The sequence below is a fragment of the Canis lupus genome, chromosome 4 (assembly GCF_011100685.1).
Source record: "Canis lupus familiaris isolate Mischka breed German Shepherd chromosome 4, alternate assembly UU_Cfam_GSD_1.0, whole genome shotgun sequence".
NCBI classification, from domain to species: Eukaryota; Metazoa; Chordata; class Mammalia; order Carnivora; family Canidae; genus Canis; species Canis lupus.
Window position 1 is genome coordinate 35,742,857 of NC_049225.1, and position 15,962 is coordinate 35,758,818.

Below are 15,962 nucleotides of genomic sequence, written 5' to 3' on the forward strand. Positions count from 1 at the left end.
ATAGTTAGGTTAGGGTTAGGGTTAGCTATGCTGGCCTGTTAGGGATTAGGTTATGTTTAGGATTATGGTTATGGTTGTGGTTGAGGTTGGGGTTAGGATTAGGCGTTAGGGTTAGGATTAAGTTTACGGGGGGATCTCTGGATGGCTAGGTGGTTTAGTGGGGCCTTCTGCTCAGGGCATGATCCTGGAGTCCTGGGTTGGGTCCCACATCAGGCTCCCTGCATGGAGCCTGCTTCTCCCTCTGCCTGTGTTTCTGCCTCTTTGTGTGTGTCTCTCATGAATAAATAAATAAAATAATTTTTTAAAAAAGATTAAGGTTTGGGTTAGGGTTAGGGTTAGGGATTCGTTTTAGGGTTAATTTTGAGGTTAGAGTTAGGGGTTAGGGTTTGGGTTAGGGTTGGGGTTGGTATTAGGGTTAGGGTTAGGGCTAGGTTTAGAGTTAAGGTTAGGGATAGGATTTAGGGGTTAGATTTAGGTTCAGGGTTAGGGTTAGGGTTAGGTTAGGGGTAGGTTTAGGGTTAAGGTTAGGGGTTAGGGGTTAGTGGTTAAGGTTTGTGGTAGCTTTAGGGTTCGGGTTAGGTTTGGGGTTAGGTTTGGGGTTAGGGTTAGGGTTAGTTTAGGGCCGGGAGACCCCACATCTGGACCAGCTGAGGGCAGCCGGCTCCCCCAAGCTGCTCCCCTTGAGAGCTAGGTGAGCCACAGGCTGGAAGAGGAGCCCAAGATCCCTGCCTCTGAGAGATCCTAATTTAGCGGCAGGAAGTATCCTTACTTGAGTCATCCCTAGGGCGACCGCAGGCTCTGAGCTCAGTGTGTCCTTGTTGGGAAATGCCCACCCATGCACTCGAGGTTGATTCATCCCCCAAAATCTTATCATTGATTTCTTTTATGAACATTGATCAATTTGGTCCTTCCCTGGTCACTGCTAAAATCCCTGAGGCACTTAGAGTCGAATACACAACCTTTATTCTGGAAAGCACCACACAGGCATCTGTGTGTCAGGCACTGGGTCGGAATAAGAGAAGCTGCAGGCTGGTGAAGGGGAGGGAGGGGCAGGGCACCTGCAGGGCCAGCACAGCCTGGGTGGGGGACGTGCCCTCGGCGGGACACGGGTTCGCAGCTTTCCTCTGCAGGTGAGACACGGGGAGAATGTACATCCTGCCTCCAGCCTCAGGTTTTGGCGCACGAATGTTGGTGGCCTCCCAGTGGCCCGAGGGCCCGTGCGTCGGCTGCGCACGTGTGCGCACGTGTGTGCTCTGAAGGCCGCGGCTCTCGCAGCCTCTGGCCGGCCTTTCCGGGACGCTTCTCAGCGAAGGTGCGCGTGGAGATGCCTCATTCTCCGGGCTTTTCTCTGCAGATCCTGATTTAGTCGATGGGGTGGGGCTGCGCAGCTGCGAAACCCGGGCCCAGTGGCCCTGCAGCGGCCAAGCTGGGGGGTGTGGGGGGGAGGCCAGCACCGTGCTCACACCTGGAGCCGCCTCAGAAGCGGGGAGATAGAGGAGTGAAAGGCTAGCTGGGCGCCCCAAGCCCCTGCCCCCGTCCCCGGCCAAGGGTGGGCTGAAGGGCCCCGGGCTCCACACTGAGCCCTCAGGCGCTGCTGCCCACCAGGTTCAGCAGGGCGTTCCTGTAGTCACCGCTGGTGTCTCCCTGGGGACGGGGACAAGAGGGTCACGGGGGTATTTGTCAGCTGAGGTTCTTGCTAGGACTCGTTCGTGCTCCCTGGAGAGTGAGGCCGAGCACCCCCTGCTTCCCGGGACGCAGGCCCACCCTGTGTCACTGCAGGACATTTGCCTGTGTCTCTGACTCTCCTCCTAATGACAGGGGAGCTCAACGTAGGAAATGACTCACAGACACCGTCCTGCTCTGGGGCCGGGAAGGCATCTTGGTGGCCCCTGGTTCCACCGGCTGCACGGGCCTCCCCAGGGTCCGTTCAGGCCCCGCGCCTGCCCGGCCGCCCCTTTACTCAACAGTGACCGTCACAGATCAGGGAACCGAGGCAGGAGGCAAGGCGCCCAGTGCGGGGCCTGGGTCCGGGTGCACGCACACCCAGACCGCAGCTGTCGCTCACTGCCCCTGCAGCTGCGACAAGTCTCCTGTCACCACCTCAGACTCCGCTTCATCTATCAAATGCCGGTGCTGCTGCGGCTGGGAGCCTCCTGAGACGTGCTGAGGTGCAGGCAGGGAGGCACGGGCTCGCCTGTGCGGCTCACATGGAGGCCACACGGCACCCATGTCCGGGTGCGCCTTACCCGGCACGGCCCACAGCAGGACCCCACGTCTCCAGGCCACCCGGCGCCCGAGCTGTGAGGCAGGCCCTGAGAGTGCGGGGCCGGGGTCAGCGCAGCACGGGGTGGGGGAGCTCCCTGTGTGCGAGGAGGAGGGCAGCGGGGGGCACCGCGGCCGCCGGGGCGCTCGGTCAGCAGGGCCTGGGCCGGGTCCACGTCCTACGTCCTACGTGCCAGGGCACTTCCCACTCATGGGAATCAACGGATCCTTAACTTTCACTCAAATTTGCTGGTACAATCCTTTGGGCCTGAAGTTTCCTGGTAGATTTTTAACCACATTTCAAATTCTTTCCTTCCTTCCTTTCCTTCCCTTTTTTTTTTCTATTGACAGAACAATTTCTGTAATACATTAGTTTTGTTTTTGTACTTTTTTGAAAACCAGTTTGTCTATCTTTTAAAATGCATGCCTATAACGTTATAAGTGAGGTTTTTAATCAATTTTCCTATTAATTTCTATGCAGTTTTTAATGCAGGTATCGCTGTTGGAAATCATTTTTTTTTTCTCTGATGACATCTACAGAGAGTGGTCTGTACGCAAAGAAAGCACTTGGCCACCTTTGCCACAATTCCAACTAAATGCAGGCAAGGCCTGAAGGAGGTGGGCTTCTTGTATGTGTAGACAGGGGATTCTGTGACTGATTATTGCTCATGCGCCAATTAGCCTCCTAAGTCTCTCCCTGTCATGAAGTCTACACCCTGGATGGGTCAAAGTCACCATTTTTGCTCAGTGTGGCTGTTCCTCTGACGTCTGACTGTGACTCCTTCTAACTGATGCTGAGAAGGTAGAGGAAGCTCCCCGAGGCCCCAGAAGCCGTGTATGGTTGAAAAAGATTCCTAACCCTCGGTGGGCCTGGGTGTTGGGGAGCCATCAGTAGCCCGGGCTGGTTTGCGGGGAGCCCTCCTGTCTTTTGGCAAGACTGGCTGGGAAGCCAAAAACGAAACAAAGAATAATTCCATCAGCCTTTACCCCCACCTACCGCGGCTCCATTCTGAACCATATTAAAGTAGAAATGCTTAAAAAAAAAAGAAAAGTAGAAATGCCTTTTTTTCTTTAAACATAGTGTGAGCTGTGTGTTTCTTGGAAATACGGTTGACAACAGACATTTCTAGAATAGCTTAGGGATCTGACTTAGCAGCCAGGGAAGACTTGGGACATACCTCCAGGTGTGACTTCCCTTAATGAAATAGTCAATTAATTAATGCATTTGCATTAATGACTAGAAAAACTATTTCATCTGACTCATCTCCTTAAAATTGTGCTGCTCCGACTACCGAAGCCTGGATGCGAGGGTGCCTGCCTGATTCCTCCCAAACGACTCCCTGTTGCTGGAGTCCAGATGTGGTTTCCTTTGCTAGGGCTCGGCGTGTTCTTTTCAAAGGGGCGCCCGGGAGTCCAGGGCAAAGCCAACTGTAGGCGTGAAGCGCCCAGGCCTCTGTGGTCTGGCCTTGTGCCTGCCCTGGCCCCTCGCCTCCCCCCCACCGTACCGACCCCCTTGCCTGTCCCCACACACTGCATGACAACGAATGCAGAATGAGACCCCTACTGGGAAGGGATGGACACAGGTGATGTGGGCTGTGGCCCAGCCCCCGGGTCACCCCGGAGGTAGAATCGGGACCTCGTGGCTCACCTCAATCATGCTGCCGAGGGTCTTGCCGTACATCTTCGTGAACTGACACTTGATGAGATTTAAGTCAATCTCACTCCTCGAAACGATGTTTCTTATCAGGGTCCCATCGCGCGTCCCTGCTCCCTGGATAAGAGGCAGCAGTCAACAGTCACTGCTGGCCTCTCCGGTCCAGTCCCTGCCGACACACAGGTCTGTGCTCTGGGGAAGGCCCTTCCTTGGGGCCGGGGATACGGGAACGGGCCTCTACTTCGGGGGAAGCACTGAGAAGGCTGCTTCCGTGACTCGGGGATTCCCTTCATTTCTTCTCCCTCCAGCCCACATGTCTGCCCGTACTGGGAGCCAAAGGCCCCAAGAGCAGTGTGTATGTGTGTGTGTGTGGTGCTTGCACATGGGATTCGAGACGCAGGATGCTCCCTGCTCCAGGAGGAAGACTTCTCCCTAGAGCAGCAACATCGTGAAATTCAGCTTAAGCGGCCAATTCCCCAGCAACACCTTCCCGCCTTCATCGTCATCTGCTTCCATGGCCAAGCCGCGGGCCCGACGGGCTGGGATGCCCAGCGCTGCCTCTTGGGCCACAGGCAAGCCCGGGCCGGCGCTCCCGGCGTGCACGGAGGAGGAGGGCCGCGTGTGGCAGCCTCCCTCTGCACACCCGTGCAAAGGGTGCCCTGATGTCCTGGCCGTGTCGACCTGGGCTCACCTAAGGGTGTCACATGGTGGCATGAAAAGGAAGCAGGACTGGCCTGGGTTCAAACCGAGGCTCCACCAGGTGCCAGCTGCGTGACCTGGATCACAAGCCTTAGCTCCGCCATCCGTGGGATGGCGGTCATGACACAGGCTTCACAGGGTTGTTAGGAGAGGTCAGTGCACTGCACACCTGTGAAAACACCTGCTCAAATTCACCCGTGGCTTCCCTTCCCTGGACTCGGTTTACCCTCTGCCGATAGAGCGTTCGGCCCAGCAAGGGGCTGGAGTGAGAGGAGACACGCAAGTCACAGTGGTGGCTCTGACTGCCCCGGCTTTGACATCAGAACCGAGAGGGGAGGAGAACGGGGGGCACAAAGGACAGAACCGTTACCTTCAGGGCATAGTAGAGCCGCTCGGCGAAGTAGCTGTGGAGGTTCCGTGTGCACTTCACTGGCAAACAGGAAAGCTCTGTCAGTGCTACGGGTTGCGGTGGCACGTGTACGTGTTTACTGATTTACGCCTTGCCTCGGATCTTGGGGGGGAGCATCATGCGGTTCCTGGCCTAGTTGCGTATGTGCTGCCTGGCTTCGAGAGGCTCTGCCCTGCTTAGGGAGGGCAGGCCAGGAAGCCAGGGGCCCTGGGCGTAGGCTGAGGGTGAGCCAAGAACGCACGGGGTCTACGGGGCTGGCCCACCTGGCCCGGCTCTGTCCAGGGCAGCCCCTGGGCCCCGACGCTGCAGAGCCAGCTCTGCCCAGAATCTGGCCCTCAGCTCCACAGAGGAGCCGGGACTGGTGCCCACAGGCCTCAGGTGCCCTCTGCATGTCACGTGTCAGTAAGGCTCCTCCGTCTGAATTTCCACGTGGCGGCAGAGCCCAGCCCTGGAGCACCGGGGCACCGGCACGTCTGGCCCAGGGAGCCGGCCCGTGTTTGCTTTCGTGGGTGCTGCTTCAGACTCGGCACCTGGGTCTGGGAGCTTGGCGCTTTACTCAGGGCAGCGGAGAGGGCGTGGGCCTTGCCCTTGTTCAGCTCTCCGCTGAAGGCTGTGACCCACTCCCTGACCTGCCTGCCTTGCTCCGCCCTGGCCCGGGACTGAGCGGTGGGCGTCCTCAAGGACAACTGAGGAGCAAGCGCCTCGTGTGGGGCCACCGCGCCCCTTTGCTCTTCCCTGCCTGAAGGTTTATCCAGGAGGTCGTCCAGACCCCACGCAGGGGCTGACTCGCGCTGGGGCAGGGTCCACGCTGAGACGCCCCAGCCCGGACTAGTTTTCATCGCAGCAAAGCCGCCGGGAACTGTTGAGGTCGCAGTGCACCCACACATGTGTGGAGCTCCCCTGACCGACCCTGAGTGGGGCCAGCCTGGCGTGGGGGTGCGTGCCCTCGTCCTGGTGCCCTAGCCGTGGCTCCATGATGGGAGGGAGCAGAGGAAAAGCCCCTCTGCCCCTGGGCCTCGGCTGTGCATGGACACCTCTCCCTGTGACCTCAGCTCTGCACCCTGGTCTAAGTACACTTGACGTCAGGCTTGAGGGAAGGTGCCCAGCGACCCCAGCGTCAGATCATCAGGCGTGGAGTCTGGACTGCAACTAGACATCATCATCCCTTCAAAGGGCAACCAAGGCAGTGACTAGGGCCCCTGCTAAGGTCTGGATGAGTGACTTTGTTTAAGGCTTAACATCACAACCAAGACGTTCCCTGTGTGGTTGCTGAGGGTGTGTGCAGGCCGGGGCCAGGCACGATCCTGCCAGTGTGCACATGCCCTCACATACACACCAATGCTCACTTGGATCACGCTCACACTCACGCTGGCACACACACCGCACAGGGGTTATGGGGGCAGGACATGGCACCCTGGAGACAGCAGGGTGGAGCAGTTCCCATGTCCTGGGCCCAGGGGCACATGCGTGTGGCCTGGAGGCACGGGGCCCCTTGAAGGTGGACATGGGGACCCCCTTGCTACTGTGCCCTGGGCCAGAGCGGAGCCCCGTGGCTGTGGACACCAGGTGTCTGAGCACCCAGCCGTCTCTTACCCACTGTGAGCATGGCCTCCTCCAGGGAGCCATGGGTCTCACTCTTGATGCTGTCCTCAATGCTCTTGCCGGCGATGCGCTCGTATTCCTCAAACACTGTGGGGAGACGCCTCCTCTTAGGCGACCTTCAGATCTCCGTGCCACCCAGCACCGCAGACGGAGACTGCACATCCCCGTGCCACCCGCGACCTCCGCCCGGTTCTCAGGGACAGGGTCCAGGCTCCCTGGCGGTGTCCCCCGCTTCCCGGCCCCTGCCGCCGACCCTGCTGGAGCCTGACGGGCCTCCCCCCTCCCCAGTACCTCTCAGCAGGTGGGTGGCGCTGCGCGTGCACAGGATGGTGATGAATTTCATCTCGTCCGTGCCGTGAATCTTCTCGCCCGCTGCGTACAGATCCTGGCATTGCGGCCACCGCAAGGGGCCACGAGAGAGGGCACGGGGCTGGGGTCAGCGCCCATCCACCCACCCGGCCCTCCTGGCTTGCCCTCCTGGCTTGCTGCCCCTGAGAAGTTAGAATCCCTTCTGGAAGTCTGCCCAGAAGCTGCTGGGCCCCCTCCCTTGGGGTCCTGCCCTGCCTGGGGCCCGGCCTCCCTGGGCCCGCCTCCCGAGGCCCCGCCCACCCGAGCCCCCGCCCCTGGGTACCGCCCCCACCTCCCCTGAGGCCCCGCCCCTAGGGTGCTGCCCCACCCCCTGAGACCCCGCCCCGCCTGGGGCCCCGCCCCGCCTCTGCTGAGGCCCCTCCTTGCCTGGGGCCCCGCCCCGCCCCGCCCGAGGCCCCGCCTCTGCTGAGGCCCCGCCTCCCGAGGCCCCGCCCCGCCGCTCCGGACCCGCCCTGCCCCTGAGCATCTCTAGGCACCGACCAGAACGCTCCCCTCTGGTCCTCAGAGGCCCCACATCCCCGTCCATGGCTGTTCCTGAGCTTCGGTGGACCCTCCCCCAGTTGCCCTCCTCCCCATTTCTAGGTCTGCCCAACAGCCGCCCCTTCCTTCTGGAACGCCGCGGGCACAGGTGTCCAGAGAGCTGAGCGGGTCCCAGCCTGGCCTAGTGTCGCATGGAAGCCTCGAGCATCAGCCCCCGGGGTCAGGATGCAGGGGTGGGGCAGGCGGCCCACAGGGCGGAAGCTGTGGGCGCGGTGACTGGCCTCACCTGTGCATCTTGGACGGCCTGTCCCGGGTCCACGAAACCACTCACATCATCCCTGCTGCCCTAGAAACAGAAGCGGTGGCTGCGACGGGCAGGAGGGTAGCGGGGCTGCAGCGCCCTTGGGCCGTGGGGACTTCGCAGGCCGGGTACCCTTTTCCAGGCGGGATTCCTCACCCAGAGGTGACACTAGTGAGCCTCCGGGAGCTGGGGACGCAGGAGCGCGGGTAACCGCATGCGCCGCCTGGGGCAGGCAGTAGGGGCCTGCTGCCCCCAGTGCCTCCTCCCCGTCCTGGGCCATCCCGCGAGGCCGTGCCGGGCAGGGGTGTGAGGCCCCAGTCACACTAAGGTGTCCGAGAAGCCAGGCCCTGACTCCCCCCTCCCAAGCCCAGCTGCTGGGGTGGGCCAGGCGGGGGCTCCCAGGAGGCAGAGCAGTGCTACCTGCAGCAGGCACACCAGGATCCTCTCCAGGTAGCCGCTGGTGTCGGCCTGGATGTCTTCTTCCAGGCTGGACCCGTAGTCTGAGGGGAGATGGGAGCCTGAGGCACAGACGCTCGGTCCTCCCCCGGCCCCGTCTCCCGCGCTTCTCTCCACGGAGGCCTCCTGGTAAGGATGAGTCCCGGGGCAAGGACACCCTGCGCCGAGCCTGAAGCGGCAGCTCCAGCACCTGGTGGTCACTCAGAACGAGGACGCTGCACCACACGTGGCCGAGCTCGGAGCACAGGGATAGGTCTGCCCGGGCACCTCCTTGGGGGCTGCCTACGGGCTCTGCTCCACTTGGGGGGGACAGGCTGGCCTCTGCCTGCCTCGCCTCCCGGGGGCGCCACGATTGCAGGCCTGTGGGCCCCCTTCGCCCCTTGCAGCAGGGCCTCCCTGTTCGGTTCCCGGGGCCAGCCGCGCCTGTGGGCCTAAGGAGCTACGAGAGCATCCGTCACAGGACAGGACACCCGGCAGGTACGCAGCGCCCATGTGCAGAAGAGCCTTCCCGGGGAGGCCTAGCGCACGGCTCGCCCCTCGCCGCCTACCGGGCCGCTCCCAGCCGAGGCCCAGCCCTCCCGTACCTGCCTCATACGCCTTCATTATCTCCCGCAGGTGATTCTTGGTCCGAGAAGCCAGGATTTCAATGATGACCCCCTCTTTGGTGCCCAAGCCCTGTGGATGAACCCGGGTGTGCGGGAGAGCTCCACCTGCGCTCGCCCGCTGCGTCCAAGGAAGGGCCTCGGGAGGAGGGTTGGTGGGCGCTGCGCCCCTGGCCCTCCCGTGGGGCCTCTGCGGAAGCCACACGCCTGTCTCCAGGGGCAGATCCTGAGGGCGGGTGACGGGAGCTGTGTCTCGGCCCTGCCCTGTGCTGGTGGTCTCCCGCGGGTCACCGGGTCACGCTCCCCTGCTGAGCCCAAGCATCCTCATCATCCTGGGATGAAGAGCCGGCCCCCCCACAGGACGATGGGAGGTAACAGGTGTGACGTGCCCAGTGCACCCAGCAAGTGTCCTCTCAGTGGAGACGATGGCGGGGCCCCGGCCCTGCCTCCCTCTTTATCTGCGGGTGCTAAAGGAGCGGTGGGGGTTGTGGGCGATCCGAGGACCCCCACACACACACAGATGTCCCACGTCCCACGTCCCGCACCCCTGCTCTGGCGCTGTCCTGAGAAGTGCTGACCTGACTCCATGGTGGCCACGGGATGGCAGACGCCCACCAGTCTGGGTCCAGTGGCAGTCTGGGCAGCAGGCTGCGGGCTCACGGGGCTTGGCCATCCCAAAAGGTAGCTCAAGGGGGCTCGGGGGTCCCAGGGCCAGGCCCCCGTAGGGAAGGCATCCCCAGCAGCGACTCCACAGGGCCACAGGGCTTCTGCGCCCCCTCCCCCCTTAGTTACCTTCATGGCCTCATGCAGCTCCTTGGCCTCGTATCTGTAGGGCGGGTACATGAGCGCCACCATGAGCCTCTCGAACTTGCCGCTCAGCTCCGACTGCAAGGTCTCGGTGAGGTCCTAACGCAGGAAGAAGGAAAGGTAAGGTGCAGGTGCACCCGAGTGGTGGCAGGTCCCGGGGGCTCTGGTGGACTCTGTGGGCTCCCCCGTGGGCCGCGGCTGTCATTTCTCAGGCCAGGAACTCAGGCTCTCTGAGCACCAGGACCCTCACCTGCCATGCAGGGACGGTGCCACTCCTGCCCTATACACTGCTCAGGGGGCTGGAGGAGACACGGGCCCCCTGAGCTCTCGGGGCAGCGCTGGGCACATTATAGCCCCACGTGCACCTTTATGGTTGCTCGCCGTCAAGTCCCAAGGTGGCCACAGGCACCCAGCATGTGCAGGAACGAAGGCGGGCCTGTGTCACCTGGGCCTCCTTCCAGGGGCAGCGTCTCACCAAGAAGCCCAAGGCCATGCCCTGCTGATCTGCACAGTGGAGCCGGGGACCAAGGGCCTCGTCAGATTTGGATTTAAATCCCCACCTTGCTGCTCACAGGTCTGGGATTGTGGCACTTACCTTAGAACATCGGTTTTCCCTAACGCCAAATAAAGAGAATAATGCACAGTTGGGAAGGTTAAGAGAAAGAAATTACTAAAAAACAATAGTGCGTGTGGTGCCTCCTGGAAAGATTGGGCTTCGTTGGTCACCTTCCGGCATTAAATCCCCAAACCAAGGACCTCTGGGTGCCCCTGCACCTGTGCTTAGGTAGGACCCTCGATGCCTGGCTCTATCCTGGGGGTGGAGGGAGGGGAGAGAGAAAAGGGATCCAGTGGCTGTGCTCCCTGCCTCTGGAGCTGCCTCGAGGACCAGCGAGCAGACAGGGGGTGCAGAGGGGGTCCAGCCGCAGGACAGAGGGGAGCCTGGCCGCACCTCTGCCCCGGGAACAGGGAACCATGGGAACGAGAAGGCCTTTCAGGCTCTGGGAGCAGAGTGAGCAAAGCACAGAGAGGGGGCAACGTAGCTCAAGGATGGGGCTATGGAGGCTGGTGAGAGATGGGGTGGGGGTGGAGCGGAAGAGGGGGCAGGGAGCAGGGAGCCCCGGGTGTGGGGAGCCTTGGGTGCGGGGAGCTAGGGCAGCCAGGATGGAAGGGGGGGGAAGGGGGAGGGGAGAGGGGGCAAAGGGGGGGGCAGGAGCTGGAGGAGGGGGGAGGGGGGCCGAGAGGGGAGCAGGGGCAGAGCAGGGAGGAGGGAGCTGGGGGAGCGGGGAGAGGGTGGGGGACCCACAAGTACCTTAAGCAGATAGAGCGCAGGCGGCTGGTGAATTTCCGACCTCAGATAAACAACTAGCGTGTATAGCGCTGGGTGCCCCCCAGCCCCCCAGAGGCCGTGCTCTAGGCGAGGCTCCTCGCTGCAGCCGCGCCTCCGCGCGCCCCCCCCATCCCTCCTCCCCTACCTTGCCAAACTGGGCCTTGAAGGACCTGGCGATTTGCTGCCTCTGCGCGTTGCTCCTCCTGGTGAGCACATCAATGATGGCCTGCTCGTTGGTCCCTGCGGGGCGCCGGGCATGAGCTGCGCAGGGGAGGGCAGCCCCACACACTCCCAGCTCCAGAACCTGACGGCTCTCGTGGGGTGAAGACACACAGGCACAGGCTCCTCCACCCTCCCCTCCCCTCCTTTCCCCTCCCCTCCTGGCCGCATGTTGGGGGCTGGGGAGGCAGGGGTGGAATCAAGGACCCTGCGGCCATCCTTCCGGGCTGCCCGGGACATCCCCCGGGGCAAGACCCCCTCCCTGCACACTCCTCTGCTTCGGGAGCAAGTGGGACCCAGGGCCCAGCAGCAGGTTCAAGCTGCCCGTTCCGGAGCACCTGCTTTCTCCCAAAGTGGAGGTGAGAGCTGAGCCCTCCCAGAAGTGGAGGCCACGAGGGTTCCTCTAGGAAAGACGCAGCCCTGGCCTCTGCAGGCACGAGCCTGCTGGCCTCGAAGGAGGCCCCGGGGCCCAGTTCACCCCGCAGAACTGCCCACCCCCCCCAGCCCACGGGGCATGGAAGCTGTGAGGCCAGTCTGGGGGCCAGTAGGCTCAGGCCCTTGCAGGACGCATGCGCCCACAGACAGCCAGTGCCCCTTCCCCCGACTGGGCAGGCCCAGCCTCCCTCCCTCGGCTCCAGCGCGGAGCAGGCTGGGGGTGCCTGCAGGCTTCCGGGGCGGCCCCTCCTCGACCCCCCAGAGGGCCTGTGAGGACACCACCCACCGATGCCCTTCATGGCTGTGTACAGGGCCTCCGCGTCAGGCTCCGGGTTGAAGTGGGGGCTGCCCTTCACTGTAACACCCTCCTGTTCCATCTGCAAAAGAACCCGGGCTCGTTGGGAGGGGGGCACGAGGCGGGCAGAGCAGAACACCAGCCCACCCTGCACCTGCCCTGAACCTGCTGGGGGGCACGAGGCCCTCCCCCTTCCCTGCCTGGCGGCCCTCCCAGACTCTGCACCCCAGACGAAGGTCCCCTCGGCACCCGCTTGTGCTCCGGCTCCTTCAGGGCTGCAGAAGCCGGGGCTTGGGGTGGGGGCCCCGTGTGTCCATCAGCTGCCTCGCCCAAGGCAGGCCTGTCCCGTCAGGGTGGCTGCAGGCGTCGTGAGGAAGGTGAGGCAGAGCCGAGCTGCTCCGCGCCCACGGCCATCCTAACAGATGGAATCTCAGCTGTCAGCCCCTTACCCCGTGCCAGCCCTGGGGGGTCGGGGTGTGCTGACGCTTCAAGGCGGCTGGCACTGTGGCCCCTGCGGCGCTGCCCCCACTCCTCTCCTGAGGCCTTTGGTGTCAGGAGGAGGGAAGAGCCAGGGGGAGGCCCTGGGGGGGCCCGAGGAAGGGCCATAGTGGTTTATTGGGGTGACAGGCCCAGCAATCAGCACCACTGCGCTCCCGGCCACCTAGCTGTCCTCAGGGGGGCCCTACAGCTTTCTGCATCAAGCCTCTTGCCAGAACTGTTCCTGGATCTGTCGAGCTAGGATCCCTGCGGCTGGGGGAGGTTCACGGGGGGGGGGTGTTAGTGGGAGCTCGGGAGGAGAAGGGCGGGGCCCTGGGGGGGTGCAGGGATACCAAGGAGCACGGATGGTGAACATCCAGGGAGGCGGCTTCTGCGGGGTTAGGCAGGCCACACACACTCTTGGGGTGACTCAGGCCTGGTAGGGGAGCCCCTCCAAGTGAGGGTCCCCTGAGACCCCATAGCCTGCCTGGCCTGCTGCAGGGTGCTGCTCCCCTCTGGGCTCCGGGGGCTGCTGTGTCCCCTCTGCGGGAGGCTCCTCTGTCACTAGGCTGGCACCGGCCGGAACCACAACCCCGTGCCCCTGCCCCTGCCACTGCCCCCACCCTGGGGTGTGGGCTCCGGATCGGCGGCCTCTCCCAGTTGGTGCCATGTGGGGGCAAGCGCTGCCCACCCCCACCCCCAGGCTCCTCTGGGGAAGGACGGCCCCCCCAGACCACAGCGCATGGGGCGCGTCAGGACAGGCTTCTGGAGCTGAGCAAGCTGCTTCGAGAGAGAGCAGACAGGCCGGGAAGAGGGGCAAGTAGGAGGTGAGGCTGCCTCCTCCCGGGAAGCGGGTGCTCACAAGAAGCAGGGAGCCAGCGCCCCGGCTGGGCGTCCTGGGGCCAGTGCAAGTCCGCAGGCTCATGGGGGACAGAGCGTCAGGATTAGAAGGAACTGGAGGACGCCCTGGAAGCTGGGAAACAAACTAACCGAAGCACCTGGGCCCTGCCCGGATCCGGACCCCTGACCCGGGCCGGCCGCAGGGCGCTTTAGCCCCAGGCCCCTAGAACCTCGAAGGTGAAAGTAAGGGATCCTCCTCGAGTGAGTATCATGGAGAGAGGGATGGTAGAGGAGTGCGGAGACGGAGACGGGCGTCAAAGGAGCCTCAGAGATACCCCGTGGGAAGGAGCTCAGTCCCGGCTTGTTTCCCTACTCCCTCTCCCCTATTCATTGCTCCATTTGCCCCCCACCCACTCACCCACTTTCCCAGCTACCCACCCCCCGGTCCACTCATCCGTTCACCCAGTCATCCATTCTGCACCCACTCAATGGCCACACCCACCCATCCGTTTATTCATTCATTTAATCACCATGTCCATCCTTCTATCCATCCATCACCCACCCACCACCCATCCATCCACCCCCACCCACCCACCCACCATCCATGCATCCTTCAAGCCCTGATGAGATCCTGAAAGCACGCCCCATCGAGGGGGCGGGGGGTCTATAGGGATATTCCTTTTGACTAACAGAGGAGAAACTCTGTAACTCTTCCTTTGAGTCTCCAAGGTCTGGTAACAAATTTCCCATCTAGATTCTTAGCGCCCATGTCTCAGCCAGCGTTGGAAAGGGGTCCCCGTGCGCATTCCAGCCAGAAGAGCCCATGAGGTCTCCCGGCTGCCGGTTGTGTGCACCCCGCACTGTCCCCTTGCTTGTGTGGCCTGAGCTGCCGCGACCACCGCCTGAGTCGCTCCTTCGTGCCAGGCCCTGGCTCAGCGGTTCCAGGCGCCAGGGGCGCCGTGCTCACGCCCTGACAGCGGCCGAGTCGGTGGGCAGCGGAGTTGGTGATCGTGACCGCCCGGGAGCTGGGCGCGGGGCGCTGGGGGGGGGGGGCGGCTGCTGAGAGGCGCTGCTGGCTCCTGCTCACGGCCTGACTCACCAGCTGCCTCCTCCCGCCGCCCTCCCCGACGTGGGCCTCGGGCCTCGCCTCGGCACCGACACCACTGTGGGGCCTTTGTCTCACCCGAAGCTGGCGCTGCGCCGGGGGAGCCTTGTGACCCGCTGCCCCGAGAAGCCTCAGCCTCTCCCCAGCCCGGAGCTTTGGGGGACAAGAGGTACAACTCCGGAAGCAGAGCCCCAGCGTCTGGGGCGGGCTGTGGGTCCCAGGCGCCCCAAGCACCAGCAGTGGGGGGTCGGCCTGGGCCCTGGGCCGGCGCGGGCCTGTCCAGACAGGAGCGTTTCCCTGGAAAGGTGACTCAGCTCTGCCTGTGACTGCCGGGGAGCGGCCACACCTTGGCCTTTTCCCGACATGAGGCCTCCCGGGGACTGGAGCAGACTCAGTCTCTGTAAAGGAGGCACAGACGGGCCCAGCTGACCCCTCGCGCCCAGGCCCTCGTCCCCAGGCCCTCGTCCCCTTCCCCGTGGAGCCGTGGGCTGCCCCCAAGCCCCAGGGCGGGGCTCTCCGTCCTGGCACCAGCTCAAGGACCTCCAGTGGCCCCGCTGCTCTGAGGGGAAAGCCCAAGCCCCTCAGGCTTTAGGACGGGCTGGCTTGCCTGCTCCTCGGGGCCTCTCTCGGGCTCCCCCTCCCCCCCCTGCACCTCCACTACTGTTCCCTCTGCGGGGGGGGGGGGGGGGGGGAGGGGGAACCGTCTGCCTGGGTCTCCTCTGACACACGGGTGTGCACACAGACCCCCCACATGCATGAGTGCCTCAAACACAACCCCTGCCTGCCTGGCTCTGCCTCTGGGCCCAGCCCTTGGCTCCCAGCCCCCCTCCCGACCCCCCCAGCCTCCCCCCAACCCCTGGCCCCCCCAGCCCCCCACCAGGCTCCCCCAGCCCCCTGCAGCCTCCCCATCTCCCCCCACCCCCCAGCTCCCTTCCAGGCCCCTCCAGCCTCCCCCCCCTACCCCCAGCCCCCCTCCAGGCCCCCCAGCCTCCCCCCTCAGCCCCCGGACCCCCCAGCCCCCCTCCAGGCCCCCCCAGCCCCCCCAGCCTCCCCATCTCCCCCCCAGCCCCTCTCTAGGCCCCCCTAGCCTCCCCATCCCCGTGCCCCTCACCCCCACTTCAGCCTGCCCCCAGCCCCCAGCCCCCAGGCTCCCCACTCCCTTCATCCGCCCGCCCCTCTGTCTCCTCTTTCTGGCGTGGTGTCCCGTGCTGGGCGATGGTGACTGAGCGCACCCCTCCCCAGCCCCCCCAGGAGCCCCACCCTCGGCCGCTTGCTCCCCACTCACCCAGGCTTTCCACCAGGCCATCCTGCTGCCTCCCGATGGATCGCGTGTCCCCAGGGATGCGGAGCTGGGGGTGGCTTTCCCTCTCTCCAGAGTCCGCAGGACTGGCCCAGGCAACACTTTGTGGGGGGGGTGGCAGGCGAGCAGCTGCGGCCCCACCCAGCCCCGCCCTGCCCTCCCACCCCGCTCCCCCCCACCCATCCCCGGCACCTCCCAGCACCTCCGAGCACCTCCCGGGCCTGGAATGTGCCGCCTCTGCCAGGGCGTGGGCTGGGCTGTTCTGTGGACAGGAAAACCCAGTCCCAGCCTTGGGACCCACGGGGCCCACAGAGCTCGCTGGC

General features: G+C 63.8%; 1 protein-coding gene across 2 annotated transcripts; it reads right to left on the reverse strand.

The window, feature by feature from the left end:
* Positions 1–940: 940 nt before the first annotated feature.
* ANXA8L1 (annexin A8-like 1) lies at positions 941–15,962 on the reverse strand. Of its 2 annotated transcripts, none has more exons than XM_038534561.1 (13): positions 15,842–15,962; positions 15,625–15,725; positions 11,909–11,999; positions 11,114–11,208; positions 9,627–9,740; positions 8,817–8,907; positions 8,197–8,276; positions 7,762–7,821; positions 6,918–7,011; positions 6,618–6,713; positions 4,986–5,044; positions 3,911–4,033; positions 941–1,465 (listed from the first exon to the last, which is right to left on the reverse strand). In XM_038534561.1, the coding sequence occupies exons 2-13, from the start codon at positions 15,643–15,645 to the stop codon at positions 1,460–1,462; spliced, it is 930 nt and encodes a 309-aa protein (XP_038390489.1). In that variant the 5' UTR covers positions 15,646–15,725; positions 15,842–15,962; the 3' UTR covers positions 941–1,459. The 2 variants fall into 2 exon arrangements, with proteins under 2 accessions (XP_038390489.1, XP_038390488.1); XM_038534560.1 differs by having other exon boundaries at positions 941–1,644; positions 15,842–15,895.